Source organism: Nyctibius grandis, chromosome 4, assembly GCF_013368605.1.
Source record: "Nyctibius grandis isolate bNycGra1 chromosome 4, bNycGra1.pri, whole genome shotgun sequence".
NCBI classification, from domain to species: domain Eukaryota; kingdom Metazoa; phylum Chordata; class Aves; order Nyctibiiformes; family Nyctibiidae; genus Nyctibius; species Nyctibius grandis.
The window spans coordinates 6,432,961-6,449,227 of NC_090661.1; the positions used below are offsets into that span (position 1 = coordinate 6,432,961).

General features: G+C 38.5%; 1 protein-coding gene across 1 annotated transcript in view; it reads right to left on the reverse strand.

Moving 5' to 3' along the window:
• Positions 1-679: 679 nt before the first annotated feature.
• Positions 680-16,267, reverse strand: part of LGR4 (leucine rich repeat containing G protein-coupled receptor 4) — an 81,115-nt gene continuing 65,527 nt past the window's right edge. Inside the window, exons 7-18 of the mRNA XM_068397949.1 lie at positions 15,428-15,496; positions 14,760-14,831; positions 14,602-14,673; positions 13,863-13,931; positions 13,379-13,450; positions 11,665-11,730; positions 10,510-10,581; positions 9,415-9,486; positions 8,987-9,112; positions 7,496-7,617; positions 6,796-6,870; positions 680-3,761 (exon numbers count right to left, since the gene is read on the reverse strand). Of these exons, the coding sequence (XP_068254050.1) occupies positions 2,485-3,761; positions 6,796-6,870; positions 7,496-7,617; positions 8,987-9,112; positions 9,415-9,486; positions 10,510-10,581; positions 11,665-11,730; positions 13,379-13,450; positions 13,863-13,931; positions 14,602-14,673; positions 14,760-14,831; positions 15,428-15,496 (2,164 nt within the window). The 3' untranslated portion in view covers positions 680-2,484. The remainder of the gene's footprint in view (positions 3,762-6,795; positions 6,871-7,495; positions 7,618-8,986; positions 9,113-9,414; positions 9,487-10,509; positions 10,582-11,664; positions 11,731-13,378; positions 13,451-13,862; positions 13,932-14,601; positions 14,674-14,759; positions 14,832-15,427; positions 15,497-16,267) is intronic.

Below are 16,267 nucleotides of genomic sequence, written 5' to 3' on the forward strand. Positions count from 1 at the left end.
GGCAAGTTTTGCAGCACTGCTTCTTGACGGGCTGATTTTAGTAGCCAGGGTCTGGATTCTTTCACCTCTACCAGCAGATAAAACCTGCGTGTGTTGGACTGACGGCATTAAAAATTAACTGTTAGGGTAACTGTAACTTCAAAAACATATTGATGTATAAATTAAATACTGTAACTCCAAATGGATCGCATCTGACCATTTTAGTAGCATTTCAGTGAAGACTCATTTGTGAAACAGAAGAGGAAATAAATCCATACTCAAGAACGTTGTTTGAAATTGGTAGTTGGATTTCCTTCCCTACCAATTACGAAATGGCATCTGACATTTATTGTCCTTTTTGAGAAGTGTTTTTGTTAGAAGTATTCTTGTTACCTGTGACTGGCTGGCCAACAGACGGAGTGTGGAGCAGACTGGGACTCTTATAAAACTATGGTGAAAAACCCCCCCACAACTCTCAGCATGGAAATAGTATCAAAACTAAAATCATCATCTGTATAATTTTCCAAGCTATACTAAAAACATTTCAACTCAAATTCAATACATAATAATGTCTTTAATAAAGAGATTGCTTTATAAGAGGGCAAACACTTCTCTGAAGGTTGTAACCTTTTGCATGCCAAGAGTCAGTATTAGTCCGAGATCATAAATCCACTTGTAAATTTGCAACTTTCTTACTTCGCTGGCAATTCTTTCCCAAAACTCTCACCATATGTAGTGGAGAGCAGAGGACATGCTATTTATGCTTAATAATTTTACATGTGCACCATTTTCAGCCTTAACTTTTGAAAAAGAGATAAATAACAATCAATATTCATGTACCCTTTATTTGCTTTCAGTGTAACATTCCATGCTAATTGCAGATGTAATATTCATGAGTGTAAATGTAAGATTTAACAACTCTGGGTTGGTTTTCTTCTCTTTTGTTTTTTACATGTGAATATTTTGGCATACAGTAAATAATCCTCCCATACTTTGTACAAACTACATGATTTTGATATACAAGGATTCTGTTTTTATTACAGTGACAATATACAACCATGTCTATTTACAACGCAAAAAGTATATAAACCACATTTTAAACATTCTGCTACTGGCAGCCACTATTGTTTAGGAGGTAGCTTTAATTAACAAAATGAACTGAAGCCACATTTCCCATCATGTGTTCTATCAAATAATTTACAATACAAAGATAAAAATTCATTGTATGAACAGTATATACAGTTTAATTCTCAAAACAGCAATCTAGCTTTAAATCTTAACGAGAATGTCTCCAGAGTAACTGGGTGGCAGTGGATTTGCTCTTGATTTAGCGTATTGTTCAAGAAACATACATAATTATCATGCATTCGTAACTTTCTATCGATCAGATTTCAAACTGAATATAAACGGATCACTGATGTACTTAAATCATTTGGGTCTCAGGACTTGAATGGTTTAAAAATATGGCACTGATTTACATGAAAATCAGTGACTTTGCACAGTGTACTTCACTCTCAGTAAAATAATTGTAAAAATGCTTTTCTTTATTGCAAAATTGCTTTCTGTTTTCCCTCCATTTGCTAAAATCTCAGTCTGTTCATAGATATTATTGGGGTGCTGTGACATTCAACAGGCTGCAGAGCATTAGCCAGTCTCTCTGCAAAGACACGAGCTGTGTACATTGACAGCACTGCTAACAACCCACCAATGCATCGATATTCCTTCCAACAGTGTGACCCGACTGCATAATACTGAAGAAAGTTGCTGTGGTTCACCTGAAGTAATGCATCATCACTGGAAGAAGGTGTTCAACCCCATTATTCCTGACAGCTGTTAATATTCTTGTTTCATAGTCTACAGATATTGTGGATCACAAGTGCTTTATTGTAACAAAGCCTTTTTTAAAAATTGAACGTTGGCTTGAAATACAAAACAAACATGGTATTCCTATATTGCTGTCACAGTTACATATGGGAGAATTAATCCCTTTTTTGGCCCTGCAGTAAAATTCATCCTGAGATTCAATGCTGAATACACTATACAAAGCTAGCAAGAGAGTTTTTTGCTTAATTATAGAAAAGTCACATTTAAAAATAATTTCTTTAATATTAAACAGCTGTCCTGTATATTGTGCTTTGGCAGAAAAAGAAAAAAAATCAACAGAACTTACCTTGCCAACAGCAGAAGCAAAGTACAATTCGAGTACAATGTGGAAACACACCATTAGCACGTAAAAAACTGTATAAAAGAAACCACTATTGCGTGGAAAGAGTAAAAATATTGGGTAACAAATTTGGTTTACCGATTATTTACAGTCAGGGCAATTGATTTATTTGCTTAATTGTTTTTAAATGTATGGCTCAAGAAGTTACTGCCCGCTTCCCTTCTTTACAAATGACACTAAACGATGATTACAAAAGTGCTTCCTGCTGGAAAGGTCAAAACAGGCAACGGTCTACGAAGCGTTACACCTCTCTCTTAGAACAGCTGATGGCAGAAAGCCTTTCAGTCTTTAATTCTCGGTATGTTGTAGGCATAACGAACCAAAGGGAATCCTCGGCTTTGGTAGAAACACGCACGGCCGCAGGCCTGCACTTGGTCTGAGCTGTCCGACACGAAGGAGTCGTCCTCGTCCGCGTAGTCGGAGTGGGCTGACTGGGTGCCGCAGTCCGACCAGTAGCCATCCGGCCTTTGGCAAGGCACCACTGCCAGCGCGGGGCAGCTGTGTGATTTTATTAAATGTTTACAGGGCATGGGCTTGGATAACAGGAGCGATTCGCAACATTCACACACGGCGATGTTACCCTGCAAGTGGGTGTACACGCCACAGTCGTAGTAAAAATCCTGCGTCACGCAGCCCCCTTGAGCGCTGACAGCCATTGCCACCGCTCCGTTCTTCCTGGTCATATGGCGCCTGAGCAACTTCCAGTCTTCCTTGAACTTTGGGTTGAAGAATACGTACAGCACTGGGTTCAGGCAAGCAGGTAACGGGAAAAATATCAAAGTAACAGACTTCATGATTTCAGGGCTGATAGAAATCGCAGTGATCAACGGTGCAAACGAGAAAAATGCAACAGGGCAGAAAAAGATGCAGTTCGTGAAGATTAGCCAAGCGACATGCTTAATCATGCTGGACTGCGAGTTTTCGGAGAGGTCCTCTTTTTCCAAGTTGCAATACAGTTTAGTGTAGATAACAGCCATTAGCAAAAACGCTAATGAATTCAGGAGCACTAAAGTTACCGTGAAGCCCAACGAAGGTGTCTCTCCAGTGGGGAAGGGCAAGCAAAGGGGTGATGCTGAGTACTCCGCTTTATAAAAGAGTGGTAAGCATCCCGCTACCACAGCACACAGGAAAGCAAGAACTGCCGCAATTTGAAATTGTTTTTGGCGATTGCTTTTCCCCTTTTTAATGATCTCCTTTGCAGAGAAGCTCCGTTCAACAGCTGCCAACATCAGGAAAAAAATGGCACTTTCGGATGAAAAGACTGCAAGAAACCCAGCAACTCTGCAACCACTGCCAGTCTCCCACCATATGCCAAATTCAGCAAATCTTCCCCAAGAAACAGCATCCAGGAAAGTTAAAATACCAGTATAGACTCCCATAAATAAGTTAGAGACAGAAATCAGGCCTATAAACAGTTTGGAAGATGGCAATGGAGTACAGGATGCAAATATTGTTAACATGACAAGCAGGTTGAAGAATAAAGCAACCAAAAAAATAAACCAGACAGTAAGTCGAATCATCCAGCTGCCCAATAAATATTCACAAGGTTTAAAAGCACCTAAAAGAAAAAAAAACAGAAGGACAACCAATTTAGGAAAAAAAAAAATCGTGCCTTAATAAGTGAGATTTTCAAAAGGTATTACAAGAGCACTCATTAATTCATGAACAGAGTACACAGCTGAGCTGCTAAATAGGTCAGTTGAAAGTAAACTATTCTGCTGAAGCTATTTACTAATTAATTATGCCTGAAAAAGTAATTACTGCAATGAATGGTCACTTGAGAATACTTTGTATAAACAAGCTAGCTAAACAAACTTAATTACCTTTTAGCTACTCAAAATAGCTTTTATTAGTGCCACCTAAGTACATTTTAGTTTCTTTAGATTTTATACTTCATGAAAAAGTTGGTAACAAAATAAAAGCAAACGTTCACAACCGACTTGTAAGGGGAAAGAATTTTCTTAGAAGTAACATGTTTTCTCAAAAATGATTCACAAACATGCCTTCTGGAGTAACTTTTGGTCACAAGGAAACATCTGTAAAACAGCCCACAAATTCAGTTTAATCGGCTTTAATAGGGACAGGAATTCACCACAAGCCCTCTCCCCCACCCTCGGCACTGAAAGGCACTGTGAGCTTGGAAAGTCATATAGGGAAAATTATTTTTTTCTTCTTCTTTTGCCACTTAAAAAAGCTGAAATAACAAAAAACATCCAACAAGCAAAACAGTATGAGGCCAAACAAGGAAAAAAGGTCACTACTACCCTTCTAATCCTTCTAATTGCTATTTATTCCATAGGGAAATCCTACTGATTTTAAGTAACAATTAGAAGAGTTTAAGCTCTCCTACATCCCCATTAGGCACTGCTAATTGTCCAAAGCACAATCGCTGGGGATCTCTCCCTGCAGTCGGGCACTCTGGAAGCTGAAGGCAGAGCAGAAAAATGCCAGACTCTGCTGCTACCTCAGGCTGGAGCTTTTGAACCGGGTTCAGCCTGTGACTCCCAGCTCTGCACAGCTCCTGCCCTCCCTTCAGGCAGGTGAAAGGTAAGTACAACCCATCCCTAACGTGGGCTGGAACAGCAACTGCGCAGAACGATTAAATGTCAGTGCAAAAATCTCCCAAAGCAACTTCCAGAAATTACCGAACTGACAAGTCAAAAAAAATAATCTTTTTGTTTAAATGAGCAAGCTTCATTTCTGGGCAAGAAATAATGGTGCTAAGTGGATTATCAGACCAGTAAAATCAGCAGTAAAATCCCTTTTTTTTTTTTTTCAGATATTCCTGAGTAACACATCCTTGCCAGAATAATTATCTTTACAGTACATTCACATGATGCAGCAATACCTGCTAAGCTGAATCTACTTAAAAATAAAAACAACTTCCTACTTAAGAAATGTAAAAACGTCAATGCTGTGCTTCCACAATCGATTTGAAGTCTGTTTTCTAGTAGCTGTACAGTGAGGTATCTTTAGACAAACAACAAAACCCATCACACTTTCCCATCTTTCTCCCAAGGTCTAACCATCCTTAGAGTTCGAAGTTACCCTCCTCTCTCGCTAATGTTCCCAGCCCACCGAGGGAAATTCATGCCCTGAAGGATGAGTTTCGCAGCTTTCAGTGCTATGCTATTGGAGTTCCACTGTTCAGCAATCCATTCCTGCCATTAGGCAAGGCAGAAAGTGGATCTACGAGATGAGCCATGATTCAGAACTTACATGGTGGGTGGAGTGTCCTACTTATGACCAGACGACAGCATGGCATAGAAAACAAGTTGTTAGTATGGGAGGGACGGGTGAAAAACAAGGCAAACTGTGAACTTGTAAAACAAGCTCTTATTTCCTTTTAGAGCTACAGCATCTCTGGCACGGGCAAAAAGAGAGAGCTAAAGGCTTTAAAGATTTAACCCATGTAAGACACCACCTGAATTCTCATTCTGTGAACAGGATCAAAAGCAAATAAGCAGCACTGGTCAAATTAATTCTCAGATCATGTACAGTTACATTAATAATGTATGTGACTTCTGACCACAATTTTTTGGCTGTGATCAAGAAATCCTTGTGATATTCTATATACTAAAGCTGGAGCTAGCCCAAAAAAATGAAGAGTGAACAGATTTTCATAATGGATGTAAAATAGCAATTTAGGAGAAGAGAATGAAAGATGACTTGGAAAACCCCTGTTCATCCAGAAGTAACTTCACTGGAAGCATTCTGTTCCCCCCATCTATGTGTTCGCGTTTATGAAAACAGAAGGGTACAAGATGTATAGAAGGAATCCTCTGGAGAGCCTGTGACAAAGGCAAGGAAGCAGGAGGCACCACAGCCAGCGCTTTAGGAGCTGAGTAGAACCGTGTGTGGAAATCGGCAGTATGAGGAAGATAGGCAGCAATGAGAAGGGCAGCAATGAAGTTGCCTAGAATGAAAATATTTGTTTGCAAGATCAAAGACTTTCAACACTCCTGGACTACTCAAGCCTGAATTGGAGTAGTTCTGGTATGGCAATAAGACTACTCATTGCACACATATCTGTAGCAGTTTAAGATACTACTGCCTGCTCCAGCTACTTGTAACAGCCCTGTGCTGTCTATTAATGCAGCTATAGCAGGGCTGGGGAACAGACCATGTAAGCGTTCCTCCTCCTCTCTCCTGCAAAGACACCAGGTTTAGTTAAAACCACCAACGACAGCAGTTGGAGTTAAGCTTTTAAAGCATAGGCTGACTTCTCACTGAAACAGATGAGTACTCGTACAGTCTGCTCCACAGACATCTCTTTGGCAAGAATAATGCAGAATTAGGGGACAGTGCATTAAACACTGTAAGCTCCAAATAAAAGTATTACAATCTTGTGTGTTCTGCTTATGCTTACTTCTCCAATATAGTGCTGTGTGTCTAAAGCTCAGGCAAATCTTTCTGATTGCTCATCCAAAACAACACTGACATCAAATGAAGTTTCACCCAAGCATTGTAGAATTTAATCTTCTGTGTACAGAATGACTACGAGGAATGAAACATGTAATTCTGCAGACAGCTATTTGCATAACACCATGCCTGGAGTTCCCAGTGTGGCTAAAGCACATTATAAGATTTACCTGTTGCTGGTGTACAGTGAATAATAGTCTGTCCCAGTTCCTCATTTTCCTCATTTCTTAGAACATCTGCATCAGCTGTATCCAAGTAAAAATGAAAAACAGGTTAGTTGTAGGAAGAAAATAGAATGTGAAATACAGTGAAGCTGCCTAGGATAGAAGTAGTCCTTTGAAAGATCAAAGGCCTAACACTTCACCAGCATTCAAGCCTTTAACAAGTGGAGCTGTTCTGGTCTGCTCAGTGTGGAAATCGCTGCAGCAGTCTGAGTTACTACTGCCTGTCCCAGCTACACACAATGCTTTATGACAAAGCAGCAACATCTTTCATCACAGGGAAAGATCTACGGGCCTTGAAATAGACAGTGGAAGGACAAACCCTTTCTGAATAGGAAGGCTGAAATACTGAGAACCATAAAACATTTTCATTCCAGCAGAACATCACAGAAACAATACTGGCGGTTTAGAATTTAAAAAAAAAAAATTGATTTTTTTTTTTTTCCTTAAACACGCAAATCTTACACATTTAGAAAGAACATGGCACTGCCTTTCTGTAAGCAGCCGCTAAGCGCTTTCAGAGACAGCTTTTGTATCCCTATAAAGATTTACATTTTCCAAATTTCCTTATTCAAAGACAACATACATCTTTATTCAGTCTAGTCTGGCCCAAAATAATACTGCTGGTTTAGTACAATGAAACACTTACCCTTCTCACGATCCATCAAGGCACTTTGATCTTGGTGACTGGAATCTTCAGCATTAGAGTTCAAATAAGAATCACAACCCCAAAACGCACAGCACTGGTAAGCATATGGTACAGAGAGTGACCTGGAACATGGGCAGAACAAAGAGTGTTACCCATTGTAACCTGAGTTAAGATTACCGTCTACTAAAAATATTTAAGTGGCACACTTCAGTACTAAAATTGAAGCTTCTTTTTGTCATGGTTGCTAATAAAAAGCTATTTCCAATTGGATCAGTTGTAACCATTTCTGATGGACGTCTGCACTGAGATAAACGATAAGTGATGCATCCAAGTCTTGTCTGTGCAAGGAGTACAAAGAAAATTCTGTGATGTTTAGCTCTTTACTACTCATTCTACTCCATATACAAAACAAATTCTGATCATTGTTTGTGGCATTGCTGTACAACTTAAACTGAAAACTAATGGAGCAAGTTAATTAAAGAGTAACTGTTTTGTAACGAAGTTAATTCCCAGATGACCACAATGCTAAAAATCTTCCCTTCTCACGCTTCATTTTGTGGCCCCAAAATAAGATTTTTTTTTTTTTGCTGTTGTCTTTGTGTGTTTGACAGAAATGGTACGTACTATTAATCCTAGCAGAGAAGTACAGCTGCATACAGAGTTTTAAAAAGTCCATGTAAACAACGAGATGATAGCAGTCCAGAAGCTAAGTTTTCTGACTCAAGGCTCCAATATCAACTATCTGCATTATTGTTCCTGAATTCTGTTCTTGTAAATATTTAGGGGGAACATCAGTCTAAAGGATCCCACAATGCATTAGTTCTCAAACACAGAACAAAACCAACCAACCAGTCTGCTGAGGCTTGGTTCTAAGTGTGACATGGATTCCTTTGCTGGCCTTATACAAATTAACAGTATCTTAATCTCCATTTTTCCGTTGGACAGTATGGGAAACAATTTTTAACTGCTTCTTGAGGACTGAAATATTCATGTGCAGAAAGATCTTTGAAAATGCACAACAGTTAATCACTGTCTGATCCACCTCCCACTGAAATGAGCACCAGGTTTCCATTTGAATGATTACTGTTACTCTTATCATTTGTCTCCAAGAATAAACAGCATATGTATAAAGCGTGGTGATTATGGAATCAGACACCTGCGTGTCTGCTCCTGTTTTCCACACTCTGAAAGACAGATGCGCTCAGTTCAATAACAAATGGAATCCACCCAAACCACTGCTCCAAAGTCAGGTGATATCTGCCTGAAAAGAGGTGGAAGAAAACTATAAAAAGTTCCAAGAAAATTGTCTGCAAATGGTTTCCATACCAGAACAATCAAATGCCCTTTCATATACGCCAACATCAAGACCCTACAGGACTCAGCAAAGGGCCTGATCGTTTGTCACGAGTATTATCTAAACTGGCTTCATTTGTTGTCACATTGCTCATTACTGTCAAAATAAGTGAGGCACTCTGTGATTTACCAACGTACCGGAGCTTTGCGAAGTTCTTTGCTGCCAAAGCTTCTTTCAACTCAGAATTGCCTGCAAGTTTAAGCTGGTTCAGTCCACTCAATCCTTCAGTTGGAACTGAAGTGAGTTCATTGAAACTTAGGTCTCTGAAATGTCAATATTAAGGCAGTGTTACAAAAAGGTAAGTTCGAAGATCCTATAGCATACATTTCATTGAAGCAGGAAGGCTTTTTAAAGTCTCATACCAAGGCTGTGGTCTGGCAAATACCTGTCAGTGCAGCAGGCACTTTAGAGAAGCATGCCCTGCATATGTTCAGCTAGCGAGAGGTTTCATGATCCAGAGATGAAACACATGATGGGCACATATCAATTTTAAGCTAAAAATATTTACTATCTCAGCAATTTAATGGCAGAGAGGGGAGGTCGCTGCACAGAATAGCCTACTTACAAGTTAACAATAGCTCCAACAGTGGTGAAAGCTTCCTTATGGATCTGATGGATCCGATTTCTACTGAGGTCGCTGCAATGAATGCCAAATGAGATTATTTTAGCAGTTTCATCAAAACTTTGTAACAGCCAGTGTACCGAGAGAAAAGCTAAAGTGACAAATACATTATGCCTTTGTCAGTAAAACCAAACCACCCTCCCATTCCCCCTCTCTCCCCAGTCAGCCAGATGCAGTAGCAGCCAAATCCCTTGGTAAGGCAGCTGTATCCCACTTCACCTCATCCCCAAGGTAGCATCCACCTCCCATTCCTGCCTCCTTTCCCTTCCTTCTTGCGCTAGCAGCTCAGCCTGCACTCCCAAGGCAGAGGCCAGCTCTGGCACCACCCACTCCGGAGCTGAAGGTGCCAGGGTGATCCCGTCAGTGGCAACCTTTGTCTTTACATCCCTGAGCAGTGAAAGGAAAGGAGAGTAAATGATTGTTCTTCTTGTTCCCCACCCTGATGTGCTCTGACAACCTGTGGCAGAGCATGTCAGCAGAGGTCGGGGAAGTCAACAGAAGAACAAGCAGAAGGGCATCTGCTTTCTTGGATTTCAAAATCCAGATCCAGCTCCTGCTGGACCACCATGACTTCTATTATGACATTCCTTTTAAAACACCTGACAATTTGTGGATTTTTTTTCCTGATAATTTCAATGTTCCTATATAATCTTCATATAGCTGGAGATGTAAAGGGAAGGGATAATTTTGTTTACTGGTATGCTCCTCTTGAGGAAAACAGGTAGGATCTCTCCAAGAAACACTACGTAATGGAATAATATAATGCAAAATAGTAGACTACTGAAAAAAAAAATTATCATCCATATATATAAAAAATATGTTTATAGTCTATAAAAGCAAAATGAGGAATAGAAAGAATGGGACTGAAACTGGCTGCTGCTAGTATCTCTTGTATATGGTTTGCTTCACCTTAGGATCCAGCATACCTGGCCTTTTGCTAGCAATCAGATTTGTAACACCAAACACCCTGACACCAGTTTACACAGGAATCAAAACGATTATCTTCTTTTACTGAAGTATGCAACTATGTACACTTACAGGATACGAAGGGAGGACAGTCCTTGAAAGGTATCCTCTGTGATTTCATGGATTTGATTATGCTGTAAGGAACTGCAAAGTGAAGAAATAGAAACAGAACTTTACTGGCAAACTGAGCTGACTTCAAAGGATAGCTCGGTGCCTGCCAATACATAGATTTAGCCTTACTGATGGCAAGATTTTTCTCGTTTCCCCTTGTAGGCAAACTGTTTAAGTATCTGCTCTACACTTCACATTAGTCATGTTAATACAACCATGAAGCTCTTTCGTGGCGCCTCTGTCCAATCCCAACTCACAACTCATTTAATTTAGAAGAGACTTAAGTGTGGACTGAATTATTTCCAAGATAGAAGTAACACTTTGTGAACTTTGAAGAGCCACACTGAGATTTAAAACAAATCTACTTAATTCTGAAGGAATCTTCAGGCCATATTCTTACCCTGTGTGCACTTCCACTTCTTCAAATACGGATTTATGGAAGGAAAATGCTGAGAAGAGCTAATGAGCAAATTACCCTTCCAGTTCACTAGCTCTCTTTACAATGAACCATGTGTACAATGAGCCCAAAGACGTCAAAAGCATAACAGCAAAGGCCTGTGAGAAGTCTATTAGCCCCACTCTGGTTATGGGGAAATAAGCTTAAGAGCAGTAGAGGTAGAAGTAGCAACATAATGCAGGCAGAAAAATTGTGTAGGGTCTGGAAATGAAGCTTAAGCTTTAAAACAATGAAGTAAGGAAAAGCAAAGACTTGTTTTGAATGTGTCTTACAGGGACTAGAGGAAAAAACATTTTACACAAGCATAGGCTGATGGTTGGAGGAAACTGAAGAAGAGTGGAAGAGATAAGAGGGAAGAAGGAAAACACACAAATGCTCATTCCATTTATGCATATAGCAATACTACTATGAAATGCAGGATCAAGTTGTCCTTCATTCTTTTTTGTGCCATAGGAACAATTAAACTGTAGCTAATTGAGGAAAACACAAGTGGTTGAATTCTCTGTCCACCACGCTCCTCACATGAGATGGTCGTATTCTCTCTCTCTGTCCTTAATCTTAGAAACTTATGATCAAACATGAAGCAAAAAAGTTTCTAGAGACTCAGACTCTGCATACTAAGGAGGTAGTAAAGATAAACAACGCGTATTTCTACTTACATTTCTTCCAAGGAGTGGCAACCCTTAAAACTTGGGAGGTCCTTTATATTGTTATAAGACAAGTCCCTTCAAAATAGAAAATGGGAGAAAGTTGCTTAGTTCAGCTCTTTTCTACTTGAAACATCTCATCACTTGTAACCATTAAATGGACTGGCAGAAAAGTCTTCCTGTTAGTAACATTCTGCAGAAAAACTAAGGGCAGTTTAGAGAAAATCTTGAGTGGAATCACAAGTGTGATCTCTCCACAGCCATCCTAACCAGCCCCACTTTGATTATATGTATTATATACACCCAAAAACACAGAAAGACATAACTGCTATGTCAAGCTTGCAACAGTCAGCAAATAGCAGAAGTAAGGCTGTCTGTATAACTCTGTAAAATGTTGATTCCTTGCCTTTTATTCACTATATCCATGTAATCCTTTTAAAAACTACATTTCTGTATCTCTCCCCCTTTTTGTCTCTGAATTCAGTGAACAGGTTTTTTTGCTTTTTTTTTTTTTTTTTTTTTACTTTCCTGAAATATTCAGCCAGTGATGTAAAGCAAGCAAGCGTGAAAAAAAAATTCATCCCAAAACTCTCTATTTGGCAAACATTAACAACTGAAACTAGTGTTCTGTAATTGAAAAGTAATGGAGAAATAGGTCGTGCTTTTGTAGTGGCTTCAACAGCTCATGAGATCCCTCCCAACTGACATTTTTTGTTCTATAGCCACGGCTTTCAGCTCATACCCCAAAACCATGCTGTACAAACCCCCTGAATTCTGAGAGCTGTAATCTAAAAAGGTTTACTGATAATCTGCTTTTTTAGAATAATCTGGATAGATGGTATGCAATGCAGGAATTCGGTGCAAATTTTTATTTAGCATGTTGGTACCTCCCTAAGCAGAGCTAGGAAAGTGCAGATTTTCCTGTGAAACTATGCAGCAAAAAGAGACTAGAAACCTGAAAGCAATCTTCACATTTCTATTCAAAAGATAGGATTTATTTTCAAATGCCAGTTTATCTCATCATTCTTTTTCCCTAGTTTTTCTTCTATAAAACAGAACTCTTTTTTCCTCCATTTTTCAGAAAACTTGTTCCAAATTTTCCTGCATGTATCCTTTGTAAACATGACTTTGCCTCTCCTCCCAGCAGTTTAATTTTCCAGTTTGTTTTTTGTTTATTTTGTTTTGTTTTGTTTTTTGTTTGTTTGTTTGTGGGGTTTTTTTTTTTTTGCAATAACACATCCTTACTGCTTTTTTCCATCTTGCCTTTATATTACTATCCTCTTCCTAATCCTCACCTCCATTTCTCTTGGTTCCTGATGCTCTCTCTTGTGTTCCCAAACACACAAAGTCAAAGCACCACAACTAAACTCCTCCTTAACCTCTGAATGTAGATGATTACTGTTGTGTTAAGAACGAATGGTGACAGAGTGAACTTGAAGATGCAAAGACTGTTCTGCAGCATCACCTTACACATCTTTCATGAAATATGAAAGAAATACAGTGCATCCCTATAAAGGGGACCCTGATTCAGGAATATAAGGCATTACATCAACTCTGCCATGAGTCTTGATTTGAAGACTCAAGAAACCAGAAATCAGATTTTCAGCTTTTGGTAGAGCTACTAGGATGACCAATTCTAACCAACATTTTTGCTTTAAACAAGATTTAAGTTTCTTTTAAAACATGTTGATGCAGATGAAAATAGGAGCACAATGTGTATACTTACAAAGTTCGTAGCACCTTTTGCTCTTGGCATAAATTAACAGGAATACTGTTTATCTTGGTCCCTGTTAGAGTTCTGTGAAAAAAAAAAAGGTATATAAATGTTTGCATTGTTGATGGTAGATGGCATAATAAACATACGTAAGAGCAGAATAAAGATGGTGTCTCAGCTACTGGGATGCTAGATTTGCCCACCAAATTTTTTGTTTGTTTGGTTGGTTTTTTCCCCAAGAGGCTAATTTTTCTGCTTTTCAGGTCTGTGAGAGGGGGGTTAGTATCAATGGCCTTTTCATAGGCTGTTGTCAGCTTATCATATTAAAAAAAAATTAAGAGGCACTCACGTATCACAGTAAGGAAAGCTATATATTTATTGACAGGAAGAGAACATATAGCTAGTTGCTCTCCAGATCCATAAATCATATTTCAATCACTTCACAAGAGGCAAAACCAAGAAATTAATGGAAGTTATTGCTGTAGAAGATACTTACAAACTCTCCAGATTAACAGTTCCTGTCAAATTAGGAAACCACTGCACCATGCTGGCACCACGAATGACCCTAAAAAAAAAATCCCACAAAAATTATCTGTAAACTATTATGCCAAGAATTGTGCCATTCAATCCTGCTATCAGGTGGATATTTTCACTAAGGAGACATTCTAACATCCTTATTGCTTTTGTTTAAATTTTACACATGAAGATAGTCTTTCCACTGCTTCTTACACCAGTAATTTGCTTATTAAATTACTCCTCCATTAGCAAACAACTGGAATTCATCAAGCTGGAAAGAGTCGTATCAACACACGTATGAAAAGGGCATAAACCCTTAGGTAGTTTGTAGTTCAAAGTTTGAAGTCTCACTCCATTTTGCTTTCTTGTCACCCCCAGAACTGGTATCTTTTGAGAGCCTGCATGCACTAACCTGCAAAACATTCTCACAATGTACATCCCTGTTCAAAAGTCACCTAGGACATATTGCAGTTTGTTTAAGTAAGAACCTGAGCATTTGGCCTGAGGTTATGTGTCTTATGCAAGGTAACGAAGATAAAAAAAAAAAAAGGTTGTAGAACATATTTACTAGAACTTCTTAAGAAACTGGATATTCCCAACAATAACAATGTTTATAAAAGCTTATTGCAAAAAAAATAAGGTAAAAGGCAGTAAGAAAATTTAGTTATTTTGAGTTCTTAGCCACATTTCATATCCATTTATTGTACTATGATACTTACAGGGAATGCAGATCTGACAGATTCTGAAATGCTGAGTTCCCCACAAAAGACAAAGGATTATCATACAAGTGTCTGGGAAATGAAAAACATGTTTCAGTCGCTGTTCTTACAGTCACTGTCTGCTAAAGACTAAAAATAGATGCATGAAAATTACTTACATCGTTCTTAGAAGGGGGTTTCCTGCAAATGCACCATCAGGAATTATGGAAATGTAGTTACTGTGAAATCCCCTAAAGATATTAGCAAAGAAGAAAACCAACATTTAAAAATATACTGCCAGTAGATTCAACCAATAGTCATTTTCTTCACACCTACTCGATTCCCAATCCTGCCAAAAATAGGATTGTACTTAAACAGGAGTAAGTCAGACTGCAGGAGTGACTTTGAAGGCATGACTTCTGCCTGCTGCACATCAGCTAAACTAAAAATATTTCATTAGAAAGAAACTGTTCTGTCCAAAACATGATCCTGTGCTTTCTCTCTTCTTTCTCCCCCTCTTAAGGAGGGGACAAGGAAAACACATGTGATCAGTGAATACTTAATTCTGCTACTGGAGGCCAAAAACAGCTCATGATTAAGATCTATGCTAATGGTTCTCCTGAATAAATTGCCTGCTTATATAACTCCAAAATCATGTTCAATAGGTTCCCTCTCTAGCTGATGATTATATCTTCCTTTAATTATAGCATCACTTAGCATAACTTAATCTGATCTAGGTTGCTGCGTAATGAGAAAAATCATTCTTAAATCTGGGAATTTCTTTTCCCTTTGTATTTATGGAAAGGAGAAAGAAAACTTGTAAAAAGGGAGAATAAGTAATACTCACAACTCCTTTAGACTTGGGAGTGCTTTTATGGCTTCAGGGAACTCTACCATGTTATTATAATTTAAATCCCTAGAAGAAACAATATAGGAAAATTATAAAATTGTTAATAGTGATCATGAATTGTTAAAATAATTTTTATTTAACACAATTCAATGAAAGTAAAAAGTTCTCACAACATCTTTAACTAGACCATAGAATAACTTGATTTTTAACTTAGATTTAGTCTTCTGATGTTGTACACGCTTTATAACCAGCTCATAACTCAGGTGAGATATTAAATATTATCCAGAAGATTATTCATATTAAGTCAAATGACATTTCCTTACAGCAAAGCTCAGTATTTTTCAACAACTCATAGATTTTTCTTCAAGAGAATTTACATGGAAATGAACTAAGATTTCAAAGTTTAAAAAAAAAGAAGTAGATACAAATGACTGCTCTTTATTAGCTTACTAAGAAAACTTTTCTTTTAGGTTTTATAAAACAAACAGTAAATAAGCCATTCAGTAACAGCAGACCTTGCAGCAAAACTAATCATAAATACTGAACAGAAGCAGAAGGAAATCTCATCACACTGAATCACTACGCATCAGCGACAGGGGTATGTTGAAGTCTCAGTTAACCTGTCACCGTTCTAGCTATAAGGTCAGGACTGGCTACAGTCTTTTCTGCAAAAGGGATTCCTTATGAGAGGGAAAAACATTCTGAGAGTCTTACATCAGCTGTGCGCATTTACATGGCATCTAATTATTACTTAATCGAGGTTCTAAGAGAATGACAAGATAGTTGGAGTAAGGAGCATTCCAGGACTCATCCAAACGCCTCATGTTAACAGAGGTT